The sequence below is a fragment of the Thamnophis sirtalis genome, unplaced genomic scaffold (genome assembly GCF_051295495.1).
Source record: "Thamnophis sirtalis isolate CommonGarterSnake01/CBP01778 unplaced genomic scaffold, rThaSir2_p1.2 scaffold_6, whole genome shotgun sequence".
Classification (NCBI taxonomy): domain Eukaryota; kingdom Metazoa; phylum Chordata; class Lepidosauria; order Squamata; family Natricidae; genus Thamnophis; species Thamnophis sirtalis.
The window spans coordinates 123,605,805-123,622,738 of record NW_028261386.1 but is presented as its reverse complement, the minus strand read 5'-3'; the positions used below and the strand labels follow the sequence as shown (position 1 = coordinate 123,622,738).

The window sequence follows — 16,934 nt, the reverse complement described above, 5'->3', positions numbered from 1 at the left end:
GAGCCTTTCACCTTAAAAAAAAAAAAAAGACTTATAAAGCAAGATAGTGCTAGGTAATGTCAGAAGATGTGGAAGAAACACACTGTTTGCATGCTTTTTACCACCAATGAAAACCTGCTTAAATTGATTTTTTTCTTGTTATCAGCTGATCAAATCATGTGCTTGCGTTCTAAAGAGTGATGGAAGCATTTCATCTGCTGCCAATTACCTCCCAAAGACCCATTAGATCACACAGGATCGGCCTCCTCCGGGTTCCGTCTACCAGCCAATGCCACCTGGCTACTACCCGGGGGGAGGGCCTTCTTTGTGGCAGCTCCGGCCCTCTGGAACGAACTCCCCGCAGGGATTCGGACCCTCACCTCTCTCCAGGCCTTCCGAAAAGCTGTCAAAACCTGGCTTTGCCGGCAGGCCTGGGGTTGATGAGTTCCCCTCCCCTCTCGACCTGTGTGGTTGTGTGATTCTTGGCTATTTTAACTACTTGTATTGTGTTCTATGTTCCCCTTTTCCCCCTTTGAGTTGTTCGCCGCCCTGAGTCCCTCCCGGAGAAGGGCGGCATACAAATAAAATAAATCTAAATCTAAATTTTACTATTTTTATTATGCATTTCACTGTATTTATTTAGAATAGAAATAATTTTTAGCAAAAATACTGTATATAAATCAATAAAATACCTTTAACCTCATATTACTTCAGAATAAATGTCAAGCCATGGCCATTTTAATTTTTCTCTAAAAAATGACAGTGTGCGTCTTGTCAGCTCTTTTGAGGGGAGACCAGATCAGGAAAAATAAAAACTAGAACTCCCATTTGATTGATAGAGGCTATAACAGAGGTGGGTTGCTCCCGGTTTGGCTGAACCGGTAGTGGAATTCACGCCTGGGTCACAGAACCAGCAGTGACCCAGATCTGCCATGCCCCTGAACCGGTTCCCTCACTGCCGCTGGGTCACCACCATTTTGATTTTTAGGGAATGCACATGTGCAGTTCTAACACTTTAGCCTTCAACCAGAAATATTACCACTCATATACTGTAAACGTGGATCATACTTGAAAGCTGATGCTTCCATTTGTAATTGCCAGCTTCCTGTTTTATGTGTCTACGTTTGTGTGTATGGATGAGTGCATGCATGCATAAATTTGGCTGAGTCAGAAGATCTTGTGGATACCAAAATATCTGTGGTGACCATAAGCATCAGGTTGCTTTTACATCCTTGAAATTAGTGCAACAACAATGTTACTTTTTTTCTATACAAACTTGATAGTTTTGTTGATTTAAGAGATAAATCATATTTCTTTTATACGGTCATTCAGTGCGCACTTCTGCTAGTTGTATTTTTATTATCTTTGGGTTCAAATAGGTAATGCTAAGAACAGAAGCCCTTCCTTTAATGGCTTATAGGTTAACTTGTTCATTGTGTGCATACATAGACTGTGCCACTAGGTGGAACCATTAACCAAGTGAATTGCTCTGGTAATCCATTTGATTTGCTTTAAGTTACAATTCCTTGGATATCAGGAAAGGCTAGCTAATAGAGAAACTGATTGGCAGAAGTCAAGAAAGCTATTTTCCTGCTTCCTACACAAGGAGAAGCACAAAGGAGCGCTGCGGTCATCACCCTGCATTTTATCCTGCAGCTAAATCAATATAATAAAGATAATCTGAACTACAGAAAGATGAGTAATATTCAAAGTCATCCTTCTTTCTATACTACAGAAAAAGATTTTGGCACTGCTCACTGACAAGGATATTAAAATCATTAGGCATTCAGAGTAAATATTAACAGATAGTACTTTTTATGTCAATCGAAATTCTGAAAACTCATTGTTGCCTTCTATCTATATGCAGTAATGTAGAAAAATGACATTTTCATCTTAAGGAAAACTTCTTTTCACAAAAATATGTTCAAAGTAAAACCTTTAGAGTTATCTATAATTCAGGAAAATATTTTGCTTGTGTATTGAATTTTCAGGAGGGCTAATAGCTTCAAAAAGTTTGAATTAAGACTTAAAAATAAAACTGCTTGGAAAAAAATCAGGGCCAGAGGATTTATAGGAGCCTGGGGAGGCGAAAACAGCCTCCCCGCCCCTCTGGAGGCCCTCTGGAGGCTACAGGAGCTTCCCTGAATCCTCCGGAGTGCGAAAAACTAGCCCAAGGGGCAAACTGGAAGTTTGAGAATGTACTTCCGGTTTACTTGTAGGGCCGGTTTTAGCCCTCCGGAGCCTTCAGGAGGCTTTCCTGAAGGCTCCAGAGGGCAAAAAAATTACTGTACGAGCAACATGTTTCCAGTTTGCTCGTAGGGTTGTTTTATGCCCTCCAGAGCGTTCAGGGAAGCCTCCGGAAGGCTCCGGAGGGCTAAAAACGGTCCTATGAGCACACCGGAAGTACGTTCCTGAATTTCCGGTTTGCCCATAGGGCTGGTTTTTCGTGCTCCGGAGACTTCAGGGAAGCTCCTGAAGCCCCCGGAGGTGAAAAATGGGCTCAAAAGAATGCCGAAGTCAGTTGGCCAGCGCGACAAATGGCTCCGCGTGCCATCTGTGGCATGTGTGCCATAGGTTCGCCATCACGGATCTAGAGAATAGCTATTCTTCCTGGACATACAAAAAGCAGATACTTTTTTGCCTCTCTTACCAGAGATCCCTGATATTTCAATATCTGGGCTGCCTAGATAATGCTTTCCTCTTTATGCATGTCTAATATCCAGTCAGCCATCAAGTAATTTCTGAATCGTAGTTTTCTATTTCATTCGGCCTAGAAATATCTCTTTCCTTTACTGTATCTGTAGTGTAGGGAAATTATTCTGAAACCACAGCAGATCTGAATTTCTCACTTCACTAGCGCAGCTTCTGCCAGTGCAGCAAGAGGATCTGATATATAATAGCTGCAGTTCTTCAGATACAGCTTTTTTAGCAGCAGACCTGCAACCCAATAAATTAAGGTGCCAGATTCCATCGCAGATTCCCTGGGATCATCCAGCTCTACACATTCACATGCCAAGAATTTCCTGCGTGGAGTTTATACCTTCTGAAACTTCCACCTATTTGTATAAACTCTTCCTTTCATTTCCTCCCAGGAATTTTCACCTGATCCTAAAAGATTTTGTGTTATTTTTTTTCAACTTGATCAATCAGAGATAAGCTGTATGTGATCTTTCTATATGCAGCTGTCTTCCATCACACCTGAATATATGTCTGTCCTTCTGTCCACATTCAGCTGTGTTGTGGCCCAGCAGGAGCTGTTGGAGCTGCCACCAGACTCCGACAGTGAGGGGCCCTATGAGTCGGCTCTGTAGGATGTGGAGGACCCTGGACAGGGTTCCGACTCCGAACAGGGCGCAGAGAGGCTGGTTGGCCACCAGGAGGCACCTGAGCCTTGTACCAGTGGGGAGTTGACAAGGGAGAGTGAGCCGGACGCCGGCAGTGAGTTGTTCCTGGATGCACGGCACCGAAGAACTACTAGGTGTCAGGAACAGTTGCGCAGTTACAGGAGGTAATTGCACTCAGCTGGTGGTCATTAGGCTCCTCTCCAGACTATAAAAAGACTGCTTGTGCACATGCCCCTCTTCAGAAGTCAACACATTGACTAAAAGTTGGAGAACTTTTGTACTAGCTTGGCAAGCTGGATTGCTGCCGAGGCTTGTCTGAGTTGCTGCCAAGGTCCTTATCTGTTGTTATGCTTGGCTTTCAGCCACCGAGGTTTTGGTGTCTTGCTAATAAAGTACATTCCAGTTAAGCTTGTCTCGGCATTCGTTACTGGACGGAGGAGGGGGTCAGAACACAGCTGTAACCTTAGAGATGCTAGTGGGACAACTTGGATATTTGGAGAGCCAGCAAATTCTACCTCAAAAGACTCAAAGTACCTTGCCAAATGGGGAGGAAGTCGTAATATTTGTCACTTGTATCTTTTTCTCTTGTATTTTTAATTGTACAAAACTGATGAAGTTCCCTTGGATGTTGTGTATTATTTTCATTACAGATGATGTTTACTTACATAAATTATTATTGTGCTGTTTGTATGCAGAATTTGGGAGAAAAAAGTCTTACGTATTTATTTTGATATATCATATTTAAACATTGGCCAGCTCCCTCATAGAGAGATTCTGGGCCCTTTAGGAGATAACTGACTGATAACTAGATCACATTGTCAAAACAGATTGGTTTATCTTTACGGTGAGGGAGAGAGAGATTGTCTTATGACAATTATTTCAATCGTTTCTTCTTATACAATATCTGTGATGATACTCAGAGGTGGGTTCCTACCAGTTTGCACCTATTCGGTAGAACCGGTTCGTCAAATCTACCGAACTGGTTAGAAGAGGTTCCACCAGTGGACCTGGAAAGCAGGCCACACCTACAGAAGAGGTTCCAAAATTTTTTGAAACCCACCACTGGTCCTTGGATATGATTATTCTACACTATCATGCTCATGTTTATAAAACTCAGTGCCTCTGTGAAAGGTAAGGATGGCTACTGCGTTTGTGGTGCAATCAGAACATTGCGTGTGTTGAAGTTGTTTTAACGCAAACCAAAGATGCCTTTTAAAAAACAAGTTTACATCATATTCTGATGCATGCCAGTGCTGTGTGTGAGGTAATTTAAGGTGGTTCTGACAAGTGTCGTTGGCATCCTCATATCCGGTCACATGGGCAGCAAGCCACTCCCATCCGGTCACATGGGTGGCAAGCCACTCCCACAAAGGAGGCCACACCCACAGAGTAGGTTCAAACAATTTTTGAAACCCACCACTGATGATACTATATGTATTTTTGAATCATCCCTAAGTTGAAATACTTGAATGGTAGACATACAATGTCCCTGCGGTCTTCATTCCACATTTAATGCATCATGAAGTCACACTAATGTCCAAGCATAATGCTGACACTACATACATTTACCTGATACGAGTATAAACTATTCCTGGACATACATCTTTATTTGAGTTCTTTTTTGAAGCTTTTTTATGTCTGAATATGTTGCCAAGACTGCCTTTCCTATTAAATGCATAATGTTGGTTCACTGCAGTGGTGGGATTCAGCCAGTTCGCACCTATTCAGTAGAACCGGTTGGTAACTTTCTAAGCAGTTCGGAGAAATCTTGTGTTTTTTCCCCACTTTACAGGGCTAATCCTGTAAGGAAGGCAGGAAGGAAACATCCTGGTGTTGTTTCTAGCCTAATCTTTATTGCCCTGCTTACAGAAACTGCCTCTACTCAGCTGGTCATTAGGGCAGAGAACTGGTTGGTAAATTATTTGAATCCCACCACTGGTTCCCTGATAGTATAAGTTAAAGAGACAGAGAATCTAAGTCTCTGATTTTGTGTTGTGGTTCAGAGAAGTTCCTTCTGCTTGACTGCAGAGAAACCAGTCCCATTTTGTGGTCTTCTCCCTTGGTTTTTCTCATGAGAGTTTTTTAATTTTAAAAATTGGTCTTGTGGTGGGTTTCATCACCATTCTGCTAATCCCCCTTTTCCTTTACTTCGTGTCATTTCAGTGATACGTTTAGCTTCTCTGGGAGCCTTGATGGATGCGTTAGAAACCCTTTAAACAGATAAGCAACTTCGGTTCTGGCAGTGTCTGAATAAACCTCTTAAAACCCACTTGAGAGGATAGAAAGTTTGCCTTAACCAAGCAAGCCGCTCTCTACCAGGATAACAACATAATCATCAGAAGTATTTTTATCCCGTTCTTCAACTGGAGAAAACTCCTAGAGCAGCTTACAAAAATCAATAACAGGGGAGTGTGCTGACTGAAGAGCTTTCACACATATTAACTGTAAATCCTAAGGAGCTATAGAAAAATAAAAGCTGGAGGGTTAGACACAAAAGCCGCTTTACTTTGAAATGGACAATTTATAATTGTTTGCTGGTAAAACATTGTATGTTTCAGTCTTGATTCAAGATTCTTCAACCTTACTATGTTCAGGAGGGCTAATAGCTTCAAAAAGTTTGAATTAAGACTTAAAAATAAAACTGCTTGGCAAAAAAATCAGAGCTACCTACAATTTCCAACAGATTGTATATTGTCTACTTCTACAGTTTTGACAGCACTTCATCTGCAGACTTAGCAATAGCAATAGCAATAGCAGTTAGACTTATATACCGCTTCATAGGGCTTTCAGCCCTCTCTAAGCGGTTTACAGAGTCAGCATATCGCCCCCACAGTCTGGGTCCCCATTTCACCCACCTCGGAAGGATGGAAGGCTGAGTCAACCTTGAGCCGGTGAGATTAGAACCGCTGAACTGCAGATAGCAATCAGCTGAAGTGGCCTGCAGTACTGCACCCTAACCACTGCGCCACCTCTATCTACTAGGCAATACAACTTAAATCTTTCCATTTGAACTAATGTTTCTGGTGACATTTTGTCTATAATTGATCTTGGCAGAAAGATGGGCTGCATTTAATCCATGAATAGTTCATCCTTGTCTGCTGTACATGTGGAAATGGGCTAACTAGGTCAAAAAGGATTTATTTTAATTTTTATCTGAGTGCAACATTTGCCTTCCTTGCAGGTGTCCCATAAATGGGCTGACATCATCAGGTGACAATTCTGAAAATCTTAAAACGTTTTGCATTTTTAGTAGGCTTGGATGGGTTTCCGAATGGAAATGGATGTACTATCATTTACAGAACTTTAACATATTTATTTCTATATTTATTTCACTACAACTTTTTTTTCCCTAAACGCTTTCTGTGGGTGGTGTTATCCAAAATGGATGTAACTGAGCACTGTAAGAGCTTGCCTTTTAAGTCTATAAAACATCAATAAGATGAGAACTATTCACTTATGCTTATTGTTTGCAGAATACCACTTGGCAGGCCTGTTCAGGATTTACCTGGGCCTTTATAAAGAAGGATGCCTGGATGATTTTGTTAGTCTCTTGGCAGATAAAGTTAATGGGATGAGCGAAACAAGGTCTAATGTTATTATCTGGATCCGTTTGAGCTTCCCGAGCCAAAGATAATAGATAAAATTGTCCGTGATGTGAGCTATGCCACTTGTAGGCTTGACTATCTCTCTTTGGTCCCATCTGTCAGTTGGGGTGGAGAAGGGTAAGCAGCTGGATCTGGGAGATGCGTGACCCGTCAAAACCACGGTAGACAAAACTGCGCTCGACGAAAGCGCGTACCTGACGTCATCAGCAGCGCGACGAAAAAAATTAAAAATAAATTAAATTGAAATTAAAATAAAATTAAAGCAAGCCGATTCACATAAAGGTAAGGGTTAGGGTTAGGGTTAGGTTTAGGGTTACGTTAAGCGTTAGGGTTAGGTTTAGCGTTAGGTTAAGGGTTAGTGTTAGGTTTAGCGTTAGGTTAAGGGTTAGGGTTAGGGTTAGGTTAAGGGTTAGGTTTGGGGGGGTTAGGGTAAGGTTTTCGCTTTAATTTTAAATTTACCGCTCACAGCGCGATGTTTTTGTCGCGCTGTGATGACGTCACGTACGCGCTTTCGTCGAGCGCGCTTTTGTCTACCGCGGTTTTGTGGTGGAACCGGGAGATGTTCAGTGCTTTTTTTAAAAAAAAAAAAAGTGGGTGGGTGTCATGCCATCTATTATAAAAGAGGTATTTGTGCCCCTTTCTCCATTGAAGACATGCTCCTTTGACCCAACTGGTTTTGATACATCTTAACAATGGTTTTTGAGAAGGTGGTAGACCAAGGCTCAGCAACTGTGATGGAAAACCTAGATGGAAAAATCCAGGAGAACCACAGCTGTTTCCGAAAAGATTCTTGAATCCAAGGGAGGGGGGGGATTTAAGAGAATGATTCCACCTTAATTATGCTAGGTATACCGTATGTTGTGTGGGAGAATTACTTTTCCTAAGCTTTCAGATTTCATTTTACATTACCCTACTGGACAATAAAGAACTTTCGAGAAAGTGTTTCCTTAGGTTGCCAATCTCACAGGGTCCAACAATTACAGACAATTCTAGAAAATATTTGTGTATCTAGGTTCCTGCCAGTCAAGATTCAGACCCAGTGATGAAATGTCCATCTGGACCTTGATCCAAGGTCTTCTGGTTCTATCAGACCGCTCGGCAACATTTGAAACCATCAAGCTTACTATCTTCCTAGACAGTCTACAGGGGCTGGGAATCAGGGTCCTGTATCTCTGTTCTATGTGAGTAGGTAGTTGTGGTCTGTAATCGGGGTAGGAAGGATAGTATTTAAGGCCATGAATGTTTCAATAAAGAGTACTATAGGCTTCAATTCCTTCCCCCCATGTCACTTAACATCTATATCATGTTGCTTAACATACACATGAACCTGTTGGGATAAATCATTTGGAGATTTGGGGGTGATGTCACCATTATATGGATATTACATAAGCTCAAGTCAGACAGTTGTTGATGGACTACAAAGATTCATTATTGCATAGTGGTGGTTAGGTACTAAATCACCATGTTTAAGTATGCCTGTCTGGCAAGAACATAAGTAAAAAAAAATCCAACTCTGAATACCTATTCTACTTAAGCTGTGGGCAACAGCTGTTGCAGTCAGTGTATGGACCTCCTTGCTTCCAGATGTTCAGGTAGCCCCTTCCTTTTTGGCATTGTGTAAAACTGTTAAAACAGCACTGTTGTACCCCGCTCTTATGCAGGGTTAAAATTTTCTGGTTGCCATTTGCATGATTTGTGTCAATTGTCTGTTCCGTTTGCTTTTGTTTTTATTTGATATTTTTGTCGATTCTCTACCGCCAAGAGGTTAGATGTTGCGGCGGGTTGTGAAAAATAAAAGCAGAAAAATCTCACGGTGCAACGAAGTGAGTGTTATTCTGAATTTCAGTTATATTATCCAGGGGTGCGTTGGGGACTTTACACTGATTGCAGTAACCCTTAATCTAGAGAAGGCTGAAAACAAGTTTTCTTTTTATGGGATGGATGGATGGATAGATAGGTAGATATTTCCTATTTACTATGTCTGTATTACTATTAATCTCATCGTTCCTATCACCCATCTTTTCCCACTTATGCCTGTATGGCTGTAACTTTGTTGTTTGTATCCTTACGATTTATATTGATTGTTTCCTAGTATGATTTGATTGGTTAATTGTACCGTATGACTATCATTAAGTGTTGTACCTTATGATTCATGATGAATGTATCTTTTATATATACTGAGAGCATCAAAGACAAGTTCCTTGTGTGTCCAATCACAATTGGCCAGTGAAGAATTCTAGTCTATATTTAAATACTATTGGTGTTATATAGTTGTTTAATTTTCATACATTTCTCTTAGGTCCACGATGGGCTTCCTGGAATACAGGTGTCTTTATTTGCATCAGATGCGCTGGAATACATCGAAATCTGGGAGTGCATATATCCAGAGTCAAGTCTGTCAATTTGGACCAATGGACACCAGAACAAATACAGGTTAAAAAGTTTCATTCAAGTTGTATTAAGAGAGACTTTGGGAGAGTTTGTTTCAAAATATATGTTAATTAATAAAATGAACTCATTTAAAAGATTTTTAAAAATAACAAAAATCCCAACATAATTTTTCTAAATAGTAATATAATTATTTATTGACTGCACTTTTATGTGGGAACTGCATCTTGCAACAGGTTATTGTAAGTGTTCAAGTTGGAATTTTTCTTTCTAATCTTAGTAGCATCTTGTACATACCAAGAATATTAGCAAAAGTTGTGCAAACGGTTCTGACTCACAATGGGTTGTTCAGTCCTTATTTTAGTCAATTCCAGGTATTCCAGAAATTTTCTTTCTATTGGTCTGTTTCAAGTATTCTGGCAGATGAGAATAGCACATTCTTAATTTGATCACCATATTTTTCGGAGTATAAGACGCACTGGAGTATAAGACGCACCAAGGTTTTGAAGAGGCAAATTTTTAAAAAAGTAGGTAAGTACATAGAGGGACAGAGAGGGAGAGAAAGAAAGAGAAATATAGTAGGTAGGTAGGGAGAGAGAGAGAAAGAGAGTGGGTAGCTAGGTAGGTAGGTAGGTAGGTAGATAAAGGGATAGAGAAGTAGAGAGAAATACAGTAGGTAGTTAGGGAGAGAGAGTGTGTAGGTTGTAAGGTAGAGGGATAGAGAGAGAAATAGAAAGATATATATATATATATATATATATATATATATATATATATATATATATATAGAGAGAGAGAGAGAGAGAGAGAGAGAGAGAGAGAGAGAGAGAGAGAGAGAGAGAGAGAGGGAGGGAGGGAGGGAGAGAGAGGGAGAGAGAGAGGGAGAGAGAGAGAGAGAGAGAAAGAAAGAAAGAAAGAGAAATACAGTAGATAGGTAGGTAGGGAGAGAGTAGGTAGTTAGGTAGATATTTCCACATGTATTTATCCATGTGCTGGAGAAGAAAATCACTGACAAACCTTAAGACTTCGTTTTTGCTGGCACAGCACTTGATAAATGTAATTCTCATCAGTTAAAAAGCTTTCCAAAAGGAAAAATAAAATAAATAAAAGGCATGAATAGCTTTGGGTGGGCTTGCAGAGTGCTCCTGATGGGGTCAAAAAAGAGCAAAAAACGGCCCGTTTTTCACAAAAACGGGCCTGTTTTTTGTCAAACAAATTGCATACCCTTTAGGAGGCTTATAGAGTGCTCCGGGGGGGGGGCAGAAAATGGCCCATTTTTTGCTCATTTCTGCCCTCCCCAGCCCCAAGGAGCTCTCTGAAAGCCTCCATAAGGGTATCCACAGTCATTTTGGTGAAGGGGCGGGGCTTCTGGAGGCAAAAATGCTGTATTTGATGTATAAGATGCACCCAGATTTTCAGCCTCTTTTTTTTGAGGAAAAAAGGTGCATCTTATACTCTAAAACATACAGTACTTCTAGAAAAACTTTAATGTCTGAATGTTTATTTTTTCAAGCTTGCAATTTAATGTTCCAGGTAGTAAAATACTTATCCATCAATTTTTAATGTTCAAAAAACAGTGAACTAATATTAGTTTGCTTTGTCTCCAAGCTTGTATAATTTTTGTAAAATGTTTATGTCCGTTTTCAGTTCTATTGCATATTACTCCTTTTACAAGCAGAAAGAATAATATGCAGTAAGAGCATATTGTTATTTGCTACCATGTGGTTTGATATTTAGACAGGTGTTTATAATCAGGGTCTAGAATTATTTGCTTTATGCTATGTAGCTTTCAAACAAAATTGAAAATCACTGAGCCCGACAAACCAATTTTAATCATTATATCCATGGAAAGTATTAAAAACAGAATTCTAATATGAGGACTTCTTCATTCACTTATTAAAATGGCGGAAAATGACAGTAAAAGATACTTAAATATTTCTAAATTGTATTATAAAATCAATAAATTCTAAAGCGTGTGCTAAAATAAAAACACAGATGTATTGCTGAAATAGATTTTTAAAATGTTATAGCATTAAATGTTTCTCCTGAAAGCATTCAACCTTGCTTCTTTGCTATAGTGGGTAGCTGAGGCTATATGTAGAATGATGGGGGGCTCTCTCAAACTTTGCCTCAAAGAAGGCTTGGAGTCTTTATCTGCTAGCCCTGCCTTCTGCTTTGGATACTGTCTTGTTGTGATCTCTTTTCCAGCAGGATACCAAACAAACTTCATCTGCCTAATCTTCCTGTGAGAGATATAGCACTCTCATATCTGCTGGTGTCCTTCTGGGGATTCCCCGGTCACCTCAGGGCTTCTCGGCCCCTTAATAGGATCAGCTGAGCCGCTCCATTCACAAAACAGCTGTTTCACGGGTCAGTCCTCTGCCTCCAGCAAGCGCCAGTCGCTTTTGCAGCCAATTGCAGCTGCAAAAGAGGCTGGTGGCCAAGCAACACAACCCACATGCCTCATGTCCTCCTTACCTAATGGTGACAGTCACAGCAGACAATTCCATCCACAGAACAGGAAACGAAGGCATGGAAAATGTGGAGGGGGTATTTTGTCTCTTATTCTGTTCGCAGTCTGTTCTGACCTTCAGAACAGGGTGAGAGTCAGGAATATCCTCCTTCACATTTTCAAGCCGTTTGCAGAAACACCCCATTTCGAGCCTTCAATGTGAATATGCAGGTGAGAAGCGACTTCCTGTAGGCATGGAAATCCATATACTTGGGACATCAGAAGAAGCCCTGCGAGGAGACGCCGCTCCCAAAGTGCAGGGAATCTCCCACCACCACCACCTGCAGATCGTCCTTTCAAAAGAGGAGTTTCACCAGGATGAAGGAGACATAAACAACCCCTTCAGCCACCTCTTCGCTGTGCCCAGCTGAAGAAGGGGGGGGGGGTTGTCGGGAAGCTGTTCTTGGTGGTGGGGGTTTTTTCCCGGCTTTCAAAGCATGGAGGACGGATGCCGCTCTGGAAGTACGCTCTATGGTAGCGTATAACCACAGAGCGTACTCCCAGAGCGGTATCATACCTCTGTGCTTTGGAAGCCGCAACGGAGGACAGATGCTGCTCTGGGAGTATGCTCTATGGTTGTATGCTCTGCAGCCCACAACCATAGAGCGTACTCCTAGAGCGGCATCTATCCTCCGTGCTTTGAAAGCCCCCCCCCCAAAAAAAACCGAAGCGGCAGGCAGCGCCAGCAGCAGAGATGCCCTGGCTCTGCAGGTGCTGTAGAGTTAGCCAAGGGCATCGTGAGCCTGGGAATCGCATGAGCGGGGAGCAGAAAAGCCGCTTGCACAACCCCCCTCTCCAGCCATGCATAGCCCCATTCACTCACCTAGGGGCATTCCGAAGGCACCGAGCCACGGGAGGTGGAGGGTGGTGAACAAGCGCTCGCGTGGCTTGGTGCCTTCTGGGTACCGCTAGGTCGGTCAGTGGTGCTGGCTGGAAAGAGGGGTTGCCACGTGGCTGCTCGCAAGCGTGGACACCTCATGGCTGCTGTGTTGCTTCTGCGACAGCGCAACACAGCCATTTGACCCTGAGGCTGTGCCCGGCTCTTCAGGAGCCTGGTCGCAAGGGAGCAGCCGCCCGGCAACCCCCCAAAAATAAGACCTCCCCTTTAATAATCCCAAGGCCATATTTTGTGGGTCAAAAAAAATCTAAGACCCTGTCATATTTTCGGGGAAACACGGTAGTAACATGGACATTTATACATTTTGGTTTTTTATATATATATTTATACATGTTTATTCATGAATATGTCCTATTCTGCCTTATTATAATGGTTTTTAATGTAAAATGGTTATTATAGCAGCAAGTTTATCTTAACATACATCAAACTAAATTGAACGTTTGTGTCATTGCTTTTAGTGCATGCAGGAGATGGGGAATACCAAGGCAAGATTACTTTATGAAGCTAATTTACCAGAGAACTTTCGAAGACCTCAAACAGATCAGTATCCTTTTTTGCATTTCCCCTTTTCAGGGAAATTGGAGTAGTTATATATGATGACAATGTTAAAATGGATGTATGCATAATGCACAATGGCGAAATATAAATGACAAGATTCTCAAAGGTGTAAAACTAATTTTTTTAAAAGAACTTAGGAGACTGTTTAAACTTAAAACACTATTTCTATTTTAGTTTGATAAAGATACTATTTACTTCAAGAATACAGAAGACAGGAAAAGGTGTTTTATTGCTTAAGTATAAAGCTACTAAAGATGTCTGTGCAACATCTGGACTACTTAAAATAAAGAGAAAAAATTAGCATATTAGTAGCACATCAGAACTTAACCATGGTGCTGGATTTTTGAAATAGAAAGTTTGGAAATTTGAGTCTCATCATGCAGAAAAAAATTATATTGAGGAAATTGGTTAAACTCAAACTAAATTTGTCTTTATTTGAGCCCCTTGATGAGAAATGGTAAAATAATAGTTTTACAAAGCATATAGTGCAAGTGAGGTGCACCCACCTCTCTCCCCCCTCACCTTCTGTGTGTGTGTGTGTGTGTGTGTGTGTGTGTGTGAGAGAGAGAGAGAGAGAGAGAGAGAGAGAGAGAGAGAGAGAGAGAGAGAGAGAATGAATATAAAATACCAATTTTTAAAATTCAGTCTGAATAGAAACATTGGAGAAAATATGATGTAGTATTTGTCTTACGTATCAAGATGATTATATTAAGGTTATAAAAGTATTAAAAGTTGCTTTTACAATGGAAAAGAACATTCTAGAATGCTAATGAAAATTCAATAGGCATCCTAAATTTGAAGCAGTTCAGTTCTGGCTTTAGAAATATTATATAAAATTAGTTTCTGCACTGAAAACGTCTGTAGTTTTATGCTGGTGTGTGTGTGTGTGTGTGCGCGGGCGGGCGCGCGCGTGCATGGACATATGCATCCCTTTTTTGTTTTCTTCTTTTGTCTTTTCCTTAAACTAACTTATTCAGAGCTGTGGAGTTTTTTATCAGGGATAAATATGAGAAGAAAAAATACTATGACAAAAATGCAACTCATGTCACCAGTGTAAGTAAATATTACTGAATTACTCCAAAACACATGAACACATAATTATATAATTCATATTATTCATACTATACCATACATACACGCACATACAGAGTATATGTACATATCAATATCTAAGAAGAGATATTAAATATATACCAGAGCTGTAATCCCATGATAAGAGAAACAGATTTTAGTATAGCACTTATCTCTCTTTCTAGTAACAGTATGCTTGGTATTACTTGTATAGAACATTAAATAATGATGGATATTTGAGGGCTTAATTCAGTGAGAACATTCACCTCTAAATATACAGGATTATATATTTTCAAATATGAATACTGTTTCTGAGTGCTGAGCATTGTTTTTTTACTTTTGTTAGATAGTTTATAGAGTCTGAAATAGGATCTATCTCTAAATATTAATCCTTAAGGAAAATATATCAGGTACTTATATTAGTTTCAGGGCTATAAGAAGAGTGGAAAAATCTGGAATAGGGTATAGCAATAGGATAGGGTATGGAAACACAATGCAGAAGAACGACAAGATAGATGTGCTGTTGCTAATGCAAAACGAAAGAAATGTTTCAATCAATTCATAGTGAAAATAGATAATTTATCAGAGAAAATCAAAAGGAAATTAGTTAACAAGCAACTTGTCAAAATTGTATGACTGAAGGGAAATGAGAATTGAAAGTTTGTCACGCCCATTGCTGCTGAAAGGAATTTAAGGATGTGAAATAATTGGCTTTAACAAGAATTGCTTCATGTCAAAATAAATGTTCGTCTAGTTCCTAATTTTGTCTCTTATTAACCAATCAAAATCACAGTTGAGGTTGGTACCCCCTGTTGTTACTAGGGTTATAAGCTTTGGTTTAACATCAACTGTGAAAAAGATTACAGGTAGTCCTTAACTTATGATCACAGCTGAGCCCAACATTTCTGTTGCTAAGCAAGATAGTTATGTGACTTTTGCCACTTTTTACAACCTCCCCCCCCCCCCCCAATTGTTAAGTGAATCTCTGTGTTTGTTTAGTAACAAGGTTAAGTGGATCTGGCTTCCCCATTGACTTTGCTTGTCACAAGCTTATCACATGACCCCGGGACACAGTAACAGTCATAAACATGAGCCAGTTGCCAACATCTGAATTTTGATCACATGTTCATGGGGAAGCTGCAAAAGACATAACTCTGAAAAACGCTCATAAATCACTTTTTTTCAGTGCCATTATAATTTTGAATGGTCCCTGAAGAAATTGGATTGGATTGGATTTATTCGATTTGTATGCCGCCCTATTCCCAGAGGGGCTCAGGGCGGCTGAACAAAAGCCAAGGGGAGGGGAACAAATACAAAAAGTAAGACAAAAACAAGACAACAATACAAAACAATTTAAAAACACAACAAGCACAATCAAATTCGAGAAGGGGTGGGACTCAAGACCCCCAGGCCTGCTGGGACAGCCAGGACTTAACGGCTATACGGAAGGCCTGAAGGGTGGCGAGGGTCCGAATCTCCACGGGGAGATCGTTCCAAAGGGCTGGAGCAGCCACAGAGAAGTCCCTCCTCCGGGTGGTCGAAAGCCGGCATTGGCCGGCAGATGGAATTCGGAGGAGGCCTAATCTGTGGGATCTAATGGGTCTATGGGAGGTGATTGGCAGAAGGCGGTCTCTCAAGTACCCAAGTCCAATACCATGTAGGGCTTTATAAGTGACAACTAGCACCTTGAAGCGTATCCGGAGACCAATAGGCAGCCAGTGCAGCTCGTGGAGGATAGGTGTAACGTGGGTGTACCGAGGCACAATCCCACAATTGCTCGAGCGGCTGCATTCTGGACCAGCTATAGTCTCCGAATACTCTTCAAGGGCTGCCCCATGTAGAGCGCGTTGCAATAGTCCAGTCTTGAGGTCACAAGGGCATTATTATAAGTTGACGATTACCTGTACATAGCTTGCATTTGAAGAGGTAACTGAATACCTAATTCTCTGGATTATAGTTCCTTAGCATTTTTCTATTCAGAAATACTGGTAGGGTTGCAACTTGCCTTTATTAAAAACTGTGTGTGGTCAAAGGATATAAGCTGTAGTAGAACAGTTTCAGGAAACCTTTGAGGCTTTTGTAATTCAAAGAGCACGCTATATTTCCGTGTGGCGAACTTATGGCACGCATGCCACAGGAGGCATGCAGCGCCCTCTCTGCAGGCACACGAGTCGTCGGCCCAGCTCAGCTGCACTGCATGTGTGGGCACCTCCTGCTGGCCAGCTGGTTTTCAGGTCTCTGCTGCGCAGGAGCATGGTGCATGTGGGAGATGCATGTGCATGCATGGGGGAAGGTTGCATATGCGTGGGGGCTTGGCGTACACGGGGGGGGGGTCGCACATACATTGAATTATGGGTTTCGGCTCACTGCTATAGATAGTCTCTTCATGGAAGCAGGAAACCCTCTCCTTATAAAATGATTATCATAGTGAGTAAGATTGGTTTTTTTCCTGAAAAAAAGTCTCACTTCCACATAAAAATAGTGGTCTGCACTACTCACTAGTTTGTTTTTTCAAAAACCCCTCTGAGAATTCCTCTGCACAAACTCCAGCAGCCTTATTCTACATAAACACGATGCTA

At 41.1% G+C, this 16,934-nt stretch overlaps 1 protein-coding gene across 3 annotated transcripts in view; it reads left to right on the top strand.

The window, feature by feature from the left end:
* The window catches only part of SMAP1 (small ArfGAP 1), a 77,543-nt gene that overhangs the window by 17,580 nt on the left and 43,029 nt on the right, over positions 1–16,934 (top strand). For all 3 annotated transcript variants that reach the window (XM_087718907.1, XM_087718906.1, XM_087718904.1), the window contains exons 2-4: positions 9,228–9,361; positions 13,185–13,270; positions 14,262–14,337. In XM_087718907.1, the coding sequence (XP_087575033.1) occupies positions 9,228–9,361; positions 13,185–13,270; positions 14,262–14,337 (296 nt within the window). The remainder of the gene's footprint in view (positions 1–9,227; positions 9,362–13,184; positions 13,271–14,261; positions 14,338–16,934) is intronic.